Source organism: Nothobranchius furzeri, chromosome 12 (genome assembly GCF_043380555.1).
Source record: "Nothobranchius furzeri strain GRZ-AD chromosome 12, NfurGRZ-RIMD1, whole genome shotgun sequence".
In the NCBI taxonomy this organism is placed as follows: Eukaryota; Metazoa; Chordata; class Actinopteri; order Cyprinodontiformes; family Nothobranchiidae; genus Nothobranchius; species Nothobranchius furzeri.
Window position 1 is genome coordinate 23,162,762 of NC_091752.1, and position 16,627 is coordinate 23,179,388.

Here is a 16,627-nt window from a genome sequence, read left to right on the forward strand (position 1 = left end):
GTAGACCTAAAGTTTCACTTTCAATTTGTGTTTATTATTCCTTCAGCTCTTCTCCATCCATGATTACTTGGCATGTGTTGCAAGGCTGCAAGATCACGCAGATGTTTTAGAAGACGTTAAAAAGGACCTTTTAAAGTCGACGCCTACAGGTGACAACATGGAGGAACTGCAGATCAAGATGGAGGAATGCCAGGTTGGACCCGGACGGCTGGAGTCAATCACTTGTTGTCTAATCAGACTAGGATTTGTTTTTTAATATGTTTTAATTTTCCTTCAGTCGCTATTGACTGAGCTTTCTAAGCTGGGTGGTGGTCTGGCAGCAGATCTGGAGAACGCCAGACAGCTCCTAAACTCTCCCAACGAGCATATCCCCACGCAAATCCACCAAGATTTGTCCTCAACGTACCTGCAACTAGAGCCCAACTTTAGCACCATCACTCAGATGTGTGCAGAAAGGAATAACTCCTTGATTCAGGCAATGGAAGCAGAGAAGGTCTGTGTTTTTGAATAAAAAATAAAGTTACTGCTTCGTAAATCCTTTAACGTGTTTACATTTTTTCAGGCTCACTTGGAATTATCATACCAGAACCACCTGAGCGATCTTCAGGAGCTGATGGTCCTCGTTCAGACTGAGTCAGAACTGTGGAATGTGGATTTGAACACCTGCGATGAGGACACGCTGAAACGTTTAAATCAGCAAAATGCGGTAAAGGCCTTTTGGCGATCTGCATGACTCAGATGGCTAAGATGAGGAAAATATTCTGTGAATTTCTTTCTTTTGTTCTTCAGGATGCTGAGAAGAATCTGTTGAACGAAGCGAGACCCAAATTAGACGACGTCACCTTTGATGCTCAGTGCTTCATTTCTGAGCACGCTCAGTTCCTGAGTCCATCACAGAGCAGCTACCTCCTCAAGTTCCTCACGTCTACTCAGAGAGCATTCAGGGAGCAGATAGACAGGCTTGTTGCACAGAGGAGTGTGTTGGATGTCCTGATGGAAACCAGAGAGAGAGAGAGACAGGAAGAGGTCTGCCTAATGGACGCAGCCTTTACGAACTCTGATGAACGAGTGCATGCTCGAGTGCTTCTCCTCTGCTGCAGACTAACCTTCACACCGGTTGTTTTCTGCAGGTCTTGAGACTGAGGAGACAACGTGCATCTATTCTTACTGAATTGTTTTTACACTACACAAACTCATTAACACGCTCAACAAAACGTCTTTTCACGCTTCCTTTTAAGGAAAGAGATAAGCGGCATGTTTGCAGCATACTGAGTTTTACGATTTGATGAAGGGAAACCTCTAAAGCAGGTTTTGCATGTTTAGCCTTTGTTTCTTGTCAGCTTTTCTGTGACGATTTAATTGATGCAAATTCAACCAGTCACAGGTTTGAGAAGAGTTCACATGTTTTGTTTTTCTCAGTCCTTACTGGCAAGACACAAGGAGTTCACAGAAAAGCTGGAGGAAGTGTGCGATAATCTGACTCTGACGGAAAACCGACTGATTGGTCATCGGCAGCAGGTGGAAAATGCAGACCGCGTCGCCGATCTTCAGCAATACCAACAGGAGCATCAGGTTAGATGTAGTTTTGTAAAGGGGGCATATTAACTAAAACTCACCTTTTGCATCTTTCTGTGCTGTCATGTGGGTCTCAACTGTTAAACACTCTAAACATGAAAAGACCCCCCCCCCCCCCCACACACACACACACACACACACACATGCAACAGAGAGCTGCTGCTGGAGGAGCAGTGCCTCTACTCTGACCCTGGCTTCACACTGGAGGCATCAGCAGCGCGGGACGGTGACTCGCAGGCTTTGCAGTGCTTCAGTCCACACTGGGAGAGTCTCCGTCATGGAGCAGGTCCTCCACCGTCCTCCTCGCTGGACTCTTGTGATCACAAAATCCCTCGAGACTTCAAAGGTCACAGTTTATACCATCTGCCATTAATCCAGAAAGAAGATGGAGATCACATTCGATATCCCTGTTTGATGTTATGTATAACGTTGTTCCTATCTAGCCCTATGCTAACTGTGGAAATTGAAGCACCCCCCGATGTGACTTGTGGCAAAAATAGAAACCATCCCTATCGCGGTGAGCTGCTTCTGGGCCGTGCCTGAAAAGCAAACGGTTTGGATCAAACCTCAAACACTTTTATGGATTCTGTTTTAAGCAGCGATGCTTCGCTGCCGTTGCACGTCACTGATGCCTCCGGTGTAGATTTGGCTTGAGCCCCTCCCAAATATCAGAGCTTCTCAGCTTATAGCAGCGTGAGCGGCGAATGGGTGGGCCTGGTCAGGTCAAGCTTGTTTACTTAGAGTGACAGAGCCCTGAAATGGCTCAATCTGGGGGGTAATGAAAATGCCAAAAGTAAAACTGCTGAAATTACTTTGTGAGAGATTCTATGCAAAGAACTTCATGAACATATTTTTGGCTTTTGCTAAAACGTGTCAGACAGACAGACATTACCGACGTGTTTTAATATTGTCTGATCTGAAATCAGTGGTATATATATATATATATATATATATATATATATATATATATATATATATATATATATATATATATATATATATATATATATATATGAAATCTATACAAATAAGCATTTAAAATTACAGTGCAGAAGGAGACAAAGGCCAGTCCACCAAAAACAATTTTAGAGATATAAAAGTATTATAACAATTTCATCACTTACAAAATCGTGACTCAAGAATTTTTATCAAATGAAATTCTTCTAAATTTCCACTGTAGAACACTGGCTTGCCAAAATAAGAAAGAAAATTGAAAAAAGTTGCAGCCCTAAAAGAGCTAATTAACCAAGGCAAGAGAGATATTTTGGAAGATGGAGGTCCATTGATTGTCGCGTTTCATGTGAGTGGATAGATGGCGGATTTATCAAAATAAACATTAAACTGTTTGTCCATCAGTTATTAACATTTTACAGACACGAATACAGACAGGCATGTTTACTTTATAGATTGTCAAAGTTTTTAGTCTCTGAAATAAATGTAGAGAAATACATTATTAAGAAATATTTCTGACGTTTTTAGTGTTTTATAATAATTCTTCATATTTATATTATGATCCCTAAACATATTTGGATACTGTTTTTGATCAATTCTGTTTGTTGTGTTTTTCTAAGCAGAGTGGCTGTATAAACCTCATGGTAGAAATTAGCAGAAAACCACATTGATGTTTTTTTATCGACAAGTATCACATCTGCCGGTTTGGCAGGCGTGGCTCAGAAATTGTTTTGTTTGGACCATAGAGCATATATTTAACTTTAAAAAAAGTCATAATATGTCCCCTTTCATTTATTCTGCATGAAAAATGAACGTGTCCATCAATAACACAAGCTGCATTAATGCCCGTGTGATCTGAAGGCTCTGCAGAAGGACGTGCTGTCTGATGCCAGCGCTTTGAAGGAGGTGATCAGCAATACTACAAAGTTTCTGGAGGAGAACCGCAGCAAGCTGACACCAGAGCAAATTGTCATGGTTGAGAGAAAGTTGGAAGAGGCTAAAAGCAAAGCCAAGCTCATCAACCAGCGAGCAGAGGAGTCCAGAAAGGATTTGGAGAAGGTCGTCACAACAGCTATAAAACAGGAGAGCGAGAAGGTTCGTGTGGCTTTCATGTGTCTGCAGTGCAGTGGACTTGAAATCATGCTAATGTGTGGTCTGTTTGTGCAGGCTGCAGCTGTTGAACGGCTTGAAGACAGTAAGAACAAAATTGAAGGTCTTCTGGACTGGATATCCAACGTTGGGAATGAAAACATGAGCAGTCTGGATCAAACTGACCATAAAAGTAAAGAGAATGGAAACTTGCCAGAGGAAACTTTAGCTGGGGGGTTGATAGGGGAGGACGATGATGCCAATGGAAATGCTTTACAGAGCATGGAGAACGATTTTGGCAGGGACACCAAAGGGGAGAACGCTGCATCCCTGGACATCGATAAGCAGTACGACAGGGTCAAGGTACAGTTGCTCTGTCATTAGAAACGTTGCTGTTTATTCAAGTTCATCCAGTACATATGTCACACTTTTTTATAGGTGATTAAATGTTAAAGACACACTCCTGAACTTTTCAGATGTCTGCTCTCTGTCGCCTTCTGTCGGCTTGCTGCGTAATGTCACTGTCATAAAATCAAATCTCTCTCGTCGCGCATAAGAGGCTTGTTTGTCTGACCAAACACGATGACCCTGGTTTAAATATTTTATTACTAACCCATCCATTAGCAGCATGTCTAGGTCAGAGTCCGTAGTACAGGCCGTTCTTTCGAGAAGAGATCTCCAGTGAGGAAGAGCTGGCCCAATATTAACTCTGGTCTTTGCTCTTACTCTATTGCGTTCTCTTTTTCTATTCCTAGATTCCTCTGATAAGGGATTTCTAGCTTTCTTTGGTGGATCTGCCATTGCTCAAGTCACTAAACCGCGGGTCTACGTGATACTGCCGTATAGCAACACGCAGTCAAGACACTATCACAGCTCCTAAATGAACATTGTAGACGATAGTATGCCACCAAAACTTTAAAAAATACAAACATTATTTTAAGGTGTTAAAGTTGCAGAATGTGTCTTTAAAAGCATTAGAATGATGGAATAACAAGGATAACACGGGTCTCACATGCAGATCCCAACAGTATCAACATATATTAGTATCGATCAGACTTAGATGATGGCAAAACTTTGAGTAAACGGTCAAAGTAACTCTTGCTACTTTTATGGTTTTGCACAGGCTCGCCATCAGGAGATTCTGTCCCAACAGCAGGATCTGATCGCGGCCACCCAGTCAGCTCAGGCTCTGCTCGACACACAAGCCAACGTGCTGTCGCCAGAAGAGAAGGATCGACTCCAGAAGAACATCCAGGAGCTGAAGGAGCGCTACGAGGCCTCGCTGACTCAGACTGAGCAGCAGATGAAGCAGGTGCAGTGCATCCAGGAGGAGCTGAAGACATTCCTGGATGACTGTCAGGACTTCGACGGCTGGTTGAAGCAGGCTGAAGGAGAAATGGAGGAGTTGAGCGCTCCTACAGCCTCCCTCAATATCCTGACTGAGAAACTTCAGCAGCAGATCGTCTTCTCAGAGGATGTCATTTCCCACAAAGGGGACCTTCGCTTTATTACCATGTCAGGGCAGAAAGTGCTGGATGTGGCTAAAGCTTGTGGGTTGGCTGACCATGCCGCTAAAAATCCTCTGATGCACGTGGATACTTCAGGGGCCTGTTCCAATGTCAAGGACAAGCTGGATTCAGCAACCGGCCGGTACAAAACACTCCATTCACAGGTATTTAAAGAGGAAGTTCACTGAGAAATGTATAATACTTGTTATTTTTTAAATATGATTGGGTTTCACATGTAGATTAAATGTGAAAATAGTCCTCTACTCCAATTTCCTGCATTGGCCGCCAAAATAAAATAGACGGGGAAATGTTCAGGTCAGCGAAAGCCACATAGATCAATGTCACATCTTAAATTAGCCTTCGTGGAATCAACGATCTTTGCTCACTACAGGGAACGCTGTTGTTGGTTTGGCGTCCAGGAGAGAGCAGAGTGCGTCCCGGCTAGTAGAAGCTAACCATTTGTAGCTCCACAGTATAGCTGAGCTCCTTCAGGCTTGTGTTATTAGTGGAGATAAAACAACACAAGGTCTCCTAATATCGGGATTATTGAAGGGATACTTGGCAGATTAGCTGCTTTTAGCACCCCCTAGTGTCCGTTATTATTCTCTGTGGTTATACGAGAAATGAAAGTGATCTCGCTGTGAATTTGTCTTTTACCCCCTTAATCTAACATCTGAAACTTCTCCTCAGCTTTCATAAGTTTCTACAGGAGTGAGCCATCACTAAATCAAATAAATCAGCTGTGTTCACGATCTAAAACATGCTGGGAGCAGACTCCAGCTCCACCATGTCAACTCCACTCCACAGCTACCTCCACCAGCAGGGAGCAGGCCCCCAACTCTGAAGTTGCAAGTGCGGGTATTATGGCCGCAGGGGGGGGCAGTGGGGTCTGAGCAACTTTTCATTAACCCTGTAAAGGGTCATTTAAGCACATACTGGCCATAAAAATAATTAAAAAATATGAAAAAGTTGCTGACTAAGACTCCAAATCCTGCAGTTTTCTGCCCCATTCCTCTGACTAACATCCACTCCTGAAACAGGAGCGCCAGAGCTTTTGTTCCACAGAGAACGACTCATTCATACTAGAGACCACAGCAAAATAATTGAATTAATTAGTGTATACCCACTCTATCATCCCAAATGGTCGCAGTTGCTAAATGCCTCCACCAGGTGGTAGCACTAGCTCATTAATGTGTCTCAATTTGTCAATGACATGTTTACTTAAATGCCTTCTGGATGCCATTTTTTAAACTGATCTACTTTTTTCTTTTAGTGCAACCAGCTTGGCCACAACCTCAGAGGGTTGGTTGACAGATACAAAGCATACGACGATTCGAGCGCTGGTCTAATGAAGTGGCTCAACATCTCAGAGGAGGAGGCGAGAAAGCAGCAATCAGAGGCCATCGCAGCCGACCCACAGATACTGCAGAAACAGCTGGAAGACACCAAGGCAAGAAACAAGATTGGTTTTTAAAGTCCGAAAACATGTACCTATCAAGTTTTAGATGGTCATCATTAGATTTTCTTTTCTAAAACGCTTTATTGTGTCCGTAACACGTATAGAACTTAAACCACTAATCGGGCCATAACCCGGTCTTACCATATATGGTGTGTCCACTCACTAAAGCACAACAAAGTTATTTCTGGTTCTGGCCCACATGTAAATAGTTGAACTCTGGTTATTTGTAGCTCACAGTTTCCTACAAAAGGAAACAAGAGCTGTCTGATTTAATTGCCCGTGTCAGAGATTTTGGCTGCAGTTACCTTGAGCATTTCTTTGTAGAGAGATCTTGATTTACAGAATAGCTTTTGCACAGAAAAGAGACATCTGTGGGCCAGCCAAGGAGCATGGTGCTTCGGAGCTTGAATTAAAGATCTGCTCTGAATGTCTTTGTGCAAATGGAGAAAAGTGCATGAGTAATAACTCAAAGAAAGAAATGATCACTTATTCTGATGTGCAGGTTTTACAGGGTCAGATGATGGGTCACCAGACTTCTCTTGACACGTTACGTAAAACAGCTGAGTTGCTGATAACTTCTGAAGGAAACCTTCTGAGCAATCCAGAGGAGATCCAAGAGACCGTGGGTGAGAAAAAAAAAAGGTCTGATGTATGCTTGGTTCTGTTCAGACTGCAACTCAGGAGCAGATTCTTTGTACTATGATGCCCAAAAAAAGTCAATACCTCAATTTTGAATTGTTTAATTAGCAAGCTAACTAGGGCTGCAGCTGTCGAATATTTTTGTAATCGAGTACTCTATCGAATCTTTTATCGATTAATCGAGTACTCTAATAAATTACTCTTTAGCGTTTTTAAACCATTATATCAAATAGCATGTTATAAAATATGAAAGACCTCTTGAAATGAGAAAGCAATTGCCAGTTATTCTTCAAGTTTTATTCAAAATTAGTTTTCAAAACTTCAGCACTTCAACTTTACTTTACAGTAAACAAATGCGAGCGGCTGCGGCCCAAACAGCACCAGAACCGCTCACGGCGCATGCGCAAACATGGCTCGCCAGCTGTTTCCCTATTAACACACGTTCGTTTTAATTTCTACACCTTTTTTTTGTCTCACACTAACAAGGATTGTCGAAAGCATGTTTGCCGTGGTTACGTCAAATTATACTGATCACAAAACATTTATTTACTTTCTTTCGTTTTCCTCCGCCACTCAAATACCTGTGTCCTCCTGCAGCAATCCTGAGGGACAACGGACATCAATAACAACACAGTAAAAAGTCTGACGTGTTGTAAAAACTGCTATTTTTAGCATATTTTAAGTCCGACGTGTTGCTACCAGACGTACAGTGTGAGCTGAAACTGAGTGCTACAAACAAAAAAGTCGCAGTGTCCGCAGAATATATAGAAATACAGGCTAAAATGCATTATCTTGTAGAGGCTCCGAGTCCGCTTGCAGAAGTGACATTTACATGTGGATGTTTCCTGGTCAGGTGCTGTAGCTTGGAGGATGTGGTGTTGTGGTAGGCTAAATCCATTTTACAGTATTTACACTGGACTATGTTTTCCGCCTTACGACGTGAAAAATGGTCCCACACCTTTGACATTTTGTGTCTTTTTCGCACTCCACCGGGGTCCACGTTGTCCGCCATGTCTTAAAAGAAAGTTAAGTTGTGTTCACTACTCGCGTTTGCATTCAGTGCATTGTGTATGTGCGTCACTTATTTCGGTCCGGGTGAAACACGGGCGATTGCAAAGCCACGAATTAATTAAACATGAATTAAACGAAGCTTTGAGGCAGAGAATTTGGCTCGAGGATTTTTTGTACTCGAATTATTCGAGGTACTCGAGGAATCGTTTCAGCCCTGAAGCTAGCCCATGGAACAAAACACATTACAGTCATGTGACCTGGATTATAAAACTTAGCTTACATCGAAAACGTCTGAATTCAAACTTAACATCAGCTACTCTTAGATTCCTTTTGTTGCAAATGGTGACTCAGTTTTGTCTCCATTACAGATGACATCGTGGAACGTTACGACAACCTCTCCAAGTCTGTGAGTGACCGAAATGAGAAACTGCAAATCACCCTGACCCGCTCCATGAGTGTCCAGGATGGTCTGGATGAGATGATGGGATGGATGGAGAGAGTGGAGACCAGTGTGAACCAGAAAGGGCTAATCCCTCTGGACTCTGCATCTATTGGAGATATGCTCAGTAAAGAAGCAGTATGTATTTGTTTTATCACATCTAATGTCAAATAGCCTTGTTTAGTACTTCATATTCAGCACCAGCTCTGTCATCTCTTTAACTGTGTGATAAAACCTCTTTTAGGTTTTGGAGCACGACATGGCGAGTCGCCAGAGTAGCATCTCAGCCATAAAAGCTAAAGTGAAGAAGTTTGCAGAGACGGCAGATCCCTCCTCAGCCGAGCTTCTGCAGTCAAAGATGGATGCTCTCTCACAGCGCTTCGCTGATACTTGCGATAAACACAAGCAAAAAGTTTCCCAACTGGAGCGAGTGAAAGAAAAGGTTGAACAGTTTGAGAACGTTGCTGACAAAGTCCAGCAGTTTGTCATGAAGCGCTCACAAGAGCTGCAGGAAACAGATGGACCCGGGAAAACTTTCAATGAAATGTCCCTGCTAATGCAGGTCAGAATAATACCCAGACCTTCACTTGTGTCATGTTTACGAGATTGTACCACTGTAACCAAGGTGTGTTTTCATTTTAATTAAGAACACTAAAACAGAGATGGCTGAATATGTTGGTGACGTTGAGAAGCTGCAGACTCTGTCAAAAGAACTTTCTAAAATAAGCCCAGATGGAAACAAAGCCCAACTTCAGAGCAAGATGGACAAGATCTCAAACATCTTCAACACCTTTAAAGACACAGTTAAAGAACAGTAAGTCTGTAAAAAGAAGGTTTGCTCAAAAACCTGATGGATGCATGTGTGGTGTGGCTGATTTTGATGTTTTTCATAGGGAAGAAGAGCTATCAACCTGTCAAGACCAGCTGGGAGAATTCAGATCTGCAGTCTGTGCTCTCACAAAGTGGCTGGAACAGACAAATGACAAAGTACCTGCAGCTCAGCCAAGCAGCAGTGAGAACGATCTGGAAAAGGACCTGCAGATTGTCACTGTGAGTCATCTTAAGTAGCAAATTGGTGTTATTCCTCCAGAACTTATAATTTATCCTAATGCATTTAAAATGCAGGGATAGAAGTCCATGATTAGACGTTACTTTACTTCTGATACAAAGTTTGTGTGTTGCAACTTAAGTGTGTTTTAACAGGTACTAGTCTTATCCTCCCTAAACAAGTCTCCATTCCAACCTGCTTTTTCTTCCAGTTAGCGGCAGATGAATGATGATTGTTTATGCTGAGCAAATGTAGGAGTGAGACGCTACGTCAGGCAGAAAGACTAATGTTATCACATTAACAGGACTGCAGAATTTAAAACCACATTTACCTTGTTGTTGTTGAATAAAGACTGCCTGGGTTGTATGTAGCATACCAAAATGTCTGTGCTGTCTTGGACCTGCTTTTCTATGCCATGGAGAAATGTTTGATTCTGAAAAAAGCTGGTTTAACACATCATAGGCAAGACACACCTGCTTACATCTGCATGTCCCAACCAACTTCTACATCAGCTATATATAAACACTGATCGTGCTTACCGCAGTATAATGCCACGCCAAGCTACTGCTAACACTAGACCCAGATACTCTTACTGCTATACTAAACCTCTGCTAACTCAAGCCCGAGCTACAGCTAGTGCCAGGCCAAACTACTGCTAATGCTAGGCAGAGCTACAGGCAATGTAAGGCAAAGCTACTGCTAATGCTATGCAGACTTACTGCTAACGCTAGACCAAACTTGTGCCAACTCAAGCCTGAGCTGCTGCTAATGCTAGGCCAAACTACTGCCAATGCTAGGCAGAGCTACTGCTAATGCTAGGTCAAATTTCTGCTAATGCTAGGCAGAGCTACTGCTAATGCTAGGCAGCACTACTGCTGATGATAGCCTGAGCTGCTAACGTCCTGGTTGGACAAGAGGAAAACAGCATAGAAGTTGGCGCACTCACAATCCTGGATGTTCTTGGAAAATCCAGACTTTGAATCTATGCTAGATTGATCCAAAGCTTGTGATCCTTGTCCCTGTATCCCTCACTCACCCACACTGTCCACACCACACTGCTAATTCAATTCAAATCAATTCAAATTCAAAGATACTTCATTAATCCCAGAGGGAAATTAGAGTTTCTTTACACACAATTCTGAGATCAGACATGCATACATAGGCAAAGACACATGACAAGAATTGGTGACTGTGGTCATTCACAACCCAAGTCACGCCACCTTAATAGAGATCAAAGGGTTTACATGAGGATTGGGTCAGGTGGAGGAAAAAAGGCACTTCCGAGTTACCTTCCACAGGCAGGGCAGCTTTGCTATGCAAAAAACACCTCAGACCGAAATGCAACAGACTTCAGACATTACACAACATCATGTGTCCACTAGGTGGGGAGGTAGGGTTGGGGACTATCCTCACATCAGTGCATGCAGCTGCGATAAGCAGCGCTCGTCACCTCCGTTTGGACAGGGGGAGGATGTATTTGGGTTAGAGAGCACAGTGACTCCTGGAAACAATTCAACGGCCTTCACCGGTCACAGTCCCGCCCAGGCAGGGATGGGGACACAGAGTTACCATGGCAACTGCAGCATTCCACATTTCTTCTGAGGGGGAGCAATCTCTTCAGCCTCAAAGACTCAAGGGCACCAGATTCAGAGAAGAACTTGTTTTGGGGCCAGACAGAGAATTTCCTCTCTGTCTTAAAGTTCTGTTGATCTCCAACCCCTCTGAATCCAATAATGGTGTAATTAATCTATCCCAATCCGTGCTGATCCGTCAACTCTATCCTTGATGGCATCAACCTTCTGTGCCAGAGTCTGAATCTCAGCCAAAGTTCCAAGCTTACGACTCATCTCGACAATCATATGAGTTTGTGCGTTCACATCGCGGTGTAATCCATCCCTGAGCTCCGGGATTGAGCCAATATTCCTCGACAGCTCATTAATTTTCCGGTAAGCCAGGTAACCGCTCAGGCCAAACACCACAAAACCTGACACCAACACCATGAATATCCAGACGTCTTCAGAATCCTCTTCAGACAGTTGAGAGAGGCAGATCAGGTTCCACTGTTTCCAGGAGTCCATGATATGCCCAGCTGGCTCTGTCCCAGAGGGGCAACGGAGAGCCCCTTCTCCCGTTCACATCTTTGAAAAAGTTTTGTCAATTGCGTTGAGAGACCAACTGACCAGGTCCGTTTTAATAATTTCTAGTTTCTAGAAAAAATGCAGAAGCGCCGTACACCCAAAGACAGACAAAGAGCCTTGGGATAAAATAGGGAGGAGAGGAAGAAAAAAGCGTCTGAACTCTCCAAGAGCCGGAAGAAGAATAACAACATACAGCTCATTTAATAATCATATCCTTGCAAAGTGGGTGGGAAAACTAGTCCTTTCATTGCAGGCCTGATTTATGGGGATGTGTTTGGCCATTTGTTTAAGCTCCTGGGCCATTGTGAGCCCCAACAATGTTTCGTATACTATAAAGATGCTCAATTTCCAATTATAAACAGTATTCTACCTTTATACCTCAAGTAGCAATACTTAGAATTCCACATATCTTTCATCCCTTGACTTATATCTGATTTTTATGTTTTATTCAGGTACTAATGGATGAATGGACATCCAAAGGCCCTGCTGTCCAGGACTTGAACAGTAAAGGGTCTGCACTGTGCAGCCTGATCACTTCGTTCACATCTCCTGCCAAGGCTCCTAACAAGTCAGGTAAACAACAGCAGACTCTGTCTTGTGTGTTGGAGTGACTCAGTCTAAGTAAGAAGCAAGGTGTTTTGGCTTTCCTGGATTTTCACCAACAATGACAGATTGTGGGGAAGATCTTGTGCTAACAAACTTCATCTGTGCTCTGCTTTTGACTCTTTGTCTTGTGTCTTTGCATCAGCTATTACTAACGGTGGTGGTCCAACAGCTCATACCTACCTAACCAATAAAGGTAACTAAGTGCGGAGGTAGATGCATTTTAAAAACATGTAGCAGCAAACGCCTTTTAAAAAGTACCAGAATGTTACTGGTTCTCTCATACAGTAACCTGGGGCTGATATATGAGCAGTGTGTCATTATGGGATTTACAAACAATTTATAAAGAAGTTAATAAATTTATTTTTGTCGCCCTCAGAGCTGATGGGAATCCAGCAGAACATGTCGTTTGTCAGCGAGGGATACACCGACCTCGGCGAAACACTCAAGGGTCAAAAAGAGCAGCTGAGTGTTTTATTACAGAAGGTCAAAGAAGCCCAAATAGAGATGAGGGACATGATGACGTGGCTGAAAGACATGAACAAGACAGCAGGGTCCTGGAACAGTGCAGCTACAGAGAAAGATTCAGTGAAAACACAGCTTGAACAGCAGAAGGTGAGAATAATTTGTGCACACGAATGCATACAGTTCTTGTGCACTAAATATGTTTATTATAAAATCTTCATTTACATTTTCTTTTTACATTACTTTCAGGTATTTGAAAATGAGATGAAGACTAAACAACAGGAGCTTCAGAAGCTGAGAGAGAAACTCCAGGGCCTGATTTCTGACTATCCAAATTCCCCTGAGGCAGCAACATGGAAGAAGATGCTTTCAGAAATAGGTATGCATTAAGGTTTAGACCACCAGGTAGCACCGGGTAATTTATGTCATTGACACTGATGAAGCCCGTAGACCAATGCAGTATATTCCTGGTTTTTAAGGAATTCTAACCTGTAAATCTGAAAACTTCCTTGGCAATGGGGAGCATCTGAAGGGCCTTTTCAACAGCAATACAGCCGTTAAAGGTCCAATAAGTAAGAATTTTATGGTGAAATAATCACAAAACAGTCTAATGTGTCAAGTAAGTTGGAAGGAAGGTTACATTGAGACAGATATCCTTCTTATCTTACTAGGGGGTTGGCAGTTTTTCTCCTTTTAAAAAGGCCAAAGAGGGACGTAGACATTGTTTACATTTTAATATTTCCCGCCTCCATAGTTCCTGGTTCCAAAGACAATATCTGAATCTGCAAAGTTGTGAAGTCTAATACAAACATTGTTGCCCTCATTTGTAATTCGACACCGACCGACAAAGAGCAGCGGCATTGCGGAAAGAATGGAAGCCATTAAATAGGAGCGACCCAGAAGTTATTTCTTGTACCCCTAAGAAGCCATGACATTTTTTTGGTGTACTCTAACAATGGGTAGAGGCTAACATTGAGCTAATAAAGCTAACAGTGAATTAGAACAATAGATCTCATTGACAACTCAATGTTGTAGTCAAATATATCTATCTATTGATCAACTTACTGTGCATGAATCGCCTTCGGTTGTCATCCTGAATTTTCTGGCGCTGATCCGTAACTGGCAACTGACTCTTTTGTTTTGATACTTGGACTGCAGTACCCAATATTCACCACAAGTTGTCATTCTTAATTCATGCACCTTTTAAATGAAGGATCACAGCAAAGACATTTAAGGGTAAGTCACATCCTGGGGAAACTTGCTTCACCCAAACTTCCTTTTAGAAAATTGGTCTAAAGGAGGCGTCACCTGAAAGACCGAGAGAGCGGCACCGAGGCAGAGTGACAACTCCCCCCCCAAACCCCCATTAGGTCAGAGTTTCTCAGTCAGAAAAGCGAGACGTAAGCAAACATACACACTCACACATGCATGCAAGCACACACACACACACACACACACACACACACACACACACACACACACACACACACACACACACACAGCAGACTCACCTCACAGTAGAACGGGCAAACAGAGATGCTGCAGCAGGATGGAGGGTTTTCCACCTTGATCACTAGAAGAAAGGGAAGAGGACATTTTTTTAAGGAGGCGAGCAGCTCTGAGCCGCATCGTTTTATATTGCCTTGCGAGTGGCCATCAGTTGATTTAGGTGTTACTCACTCTTTAAGCCATACTATGCAACTGTTTCAGGTTTTTAAAGAGCAAGTCAACCCCTACAAGAAACTTACTTCACTCCCACTTCATGTTTGAAAAATGCAACAAATGCTGTTGCTTGGCAGACCGAGAGGGCGGAGCCGCTAACAAATACACACACACAGGCTCACAATGGCATTATGACATCATAATATACCATATGACATCATAGCATACCTCTTAGCCAATAGCGGTGGCAGATTTAAATTCAAATACAGTGCAGAATTTTTCCCTGACGACGGCGCAACACTGACCGTTTTAGGCAGAATATTTGAATTTTAACCAAGATGCACTGAACTGCCAAATTATTGACTACACGTGTCTGTAGCATGATTAGACACTCCTTTATATAGTTTATCAGCAAAAAAAATGTGATCTGGGGGTGACTTGCTCTTTAAGGACTTTTCTTGAGCCAGTATGTGCTAAAACGACCCTTTATAGGGTTAATGAAAAGCCACTCAGACCCCCACCGCCCTCTGTGGCCAGAAAATGGCATTTGCAATTTCAGACTAGCAGCCGCTCTGTTGGGACTTAAAAAGAATGCAGCTGACATACCTGTCACTCCAGTCTGCTTCCAGCACATTTCCTGCATGTTTTAGATCAGGGATTCCCAAAGTGTGGTGCGCGCACCCCCCGGGGGTGCGCGAGCTGCCGCTAGGGGGTGCGCGAGGTAAAAAGTGTAATGGCTGCGGAGCTCAGAGAAGTCTGTCATATGTCACCATTAGCGTAGAAACTCATTTGTGGGTGGGCCAAAGAAAAAGTAAGTGGGCACAATAAATGTAATTGTAAACAAGTATATTTTTGCGCGCGCGCGTGTCCTCCACATGTGCCCTAGCTTCATAATAACAATGCGCCGAGCTTCAGCACTCTGGCCTGCGCACGCCAATATGTTCCGTATTTGATCATTTTTAACGGTGTTGGAGGAATCTGAAGGTGGCGAGTCATTCTGGCAGATTGTAATTAACACCTGTCTCATGCAGGTGTTCTGACATTGTAAACCTCACACACAGAACATTGTGGATGTAACAAAATAACAAGAAATGATTCCCATTCAGGCTATTAACAGCGCGCTGAAGATCTGAAGTTCAGAGTGCGTCTGTCAAGAGACGCGGTGACTTGAGCGGCTGTGCCGCGCGCGCGCACACACAGATTCAATAAGCGCACACGCTGCTTTAACTCCGGCGCGCCGTCAGACTGAAGGCAGAAATGAACGCTGCCTCCACCACGATAAAAACTTTTAAGAGGTTATTTTTCATTCAAGGTCAAATTAAGATATTAGCTTCTGGGATGAGTCGGGTCCGCTCCAGCCAGTGACTCCTCATGAACCTGACCACATCTCATGTTACTGCAGCATTTGTTATTCCAGTCCGCGTGACAGCGGATCACAGATTCAGCCACACCATAAAACAGCAATAAGTCAGTCTGAGGTAAAAGTGAACATCATGGCTATATCTTGTCCCCTATTGACATTTGATTACGCACAAGCAGGTGATCAGCTCAGGTTTAAGCAGAGCAGAAGGAAGGAGAGCGCTCTGGCCGCACAGGTTAAACGTTCCTACTTTAAGAAAACCGTTAAATTGCATTGTTTATGTGCTACCTGGGCACTCTAAATATTTATTTAAAATGAAATCAAAGGAAATTGTAATGGTATCGAATGTTTATTAATTACTATTTAAAAAATGAAAGTGATGGGGAATTTTTTTAACCCTGTCTGTTTAGCTTGACATCTGATATATATATATATATATATATATATATATATATATATATATATATATATATATATAGCCATGCCCCGATGTGTGTGTGTGTGTGTGTGGGGGGGGGGGGGTGCGTCGACATGGTCGGGACATAGAAGGGGGTGCACGGCTAAATAAGTTTGGGAACCACTGTTTTAGATCATGAACACAGCTGATTTGTTTAATGTAGTGATGAATTACTCCTGTAGACACTAAGGAAGGCTGGGAGACATTTCAGCTGTTAGATTAG

General features: G+C 42.9%; 1 protein-coding gene across 34 annotated transcripts in view; it reads left to right on the forward strand.

Moving 5' to 3' along the window:
- dst (dystonin) overlaps positions 1-16,627 on the forward strand; it is a 145,719-nt gene that overhangs the window by 81,676 nt on the left and 47,416 nt on the right. For 31 of the 34 annotated variants that reach the window (XM_070542442.1, XM_070542447.1, XM_070542443.1 and 28 more), the window contains 18 exons: positions 47-193; positions 278-493; positions 563-706; positions 790-1,026; positions 1,420-1,572; positions 3,388-3,621; positions 3,694-3,978; positions 4,739-5,287; positions 6,397-6,573; positions 7,085-7,208; positions 8,601-8,809; positions 8,916-9,233; positions 9,319-9,485; positions 9,565-9,721; positions 12,310-12,430; positions 12,606-12,656; positions 12,840-13,075; positions 13,175-13,304. In XM_070542442.1, coding sequence (XP_070398543.1) covers positions 47-193; positions 278-493; positions 563-706; positions 790-1,026; positions 1,420-1,572; positions 3,388-3,621; positions 3,694-3,978; positions 4,739-5,287; positions 6,397-6,573; positions 7,085-7,208; positions 8,601-8,809; positions 8,916-9,233; positions 9,319-9,485; positions 9,565-9,721; positions 12,310-12,430; positions 12,606-12,656; positions 12,840-13,075; positions 13,175-13,304 — 3,655 coding nt within the window. The remainder of the gene's footprint in view (positions 1-46; positions 194-277; positions 494-562; positions 707-789; positions 1,027-1,419; positions 1,573-3,387; positions 3,622-3,693; positions 3,979-4,738; positions 5,288-6,396; positions 6,574-7,084; positions 7,209-8,600; positions 8,810-8,915; positions 9,234-9,318; positions 9,486-9,564; positions 9,722-12,309; positions 12,431-12,605; positions 12,657-12,839; positions 13,076-13,174; positions 13,305-16,627) is intronic. The other 3 variants (XM_070542465.1, XM_054750046.2, XM_070542444.1) reach the window with 2 other exon arrangements.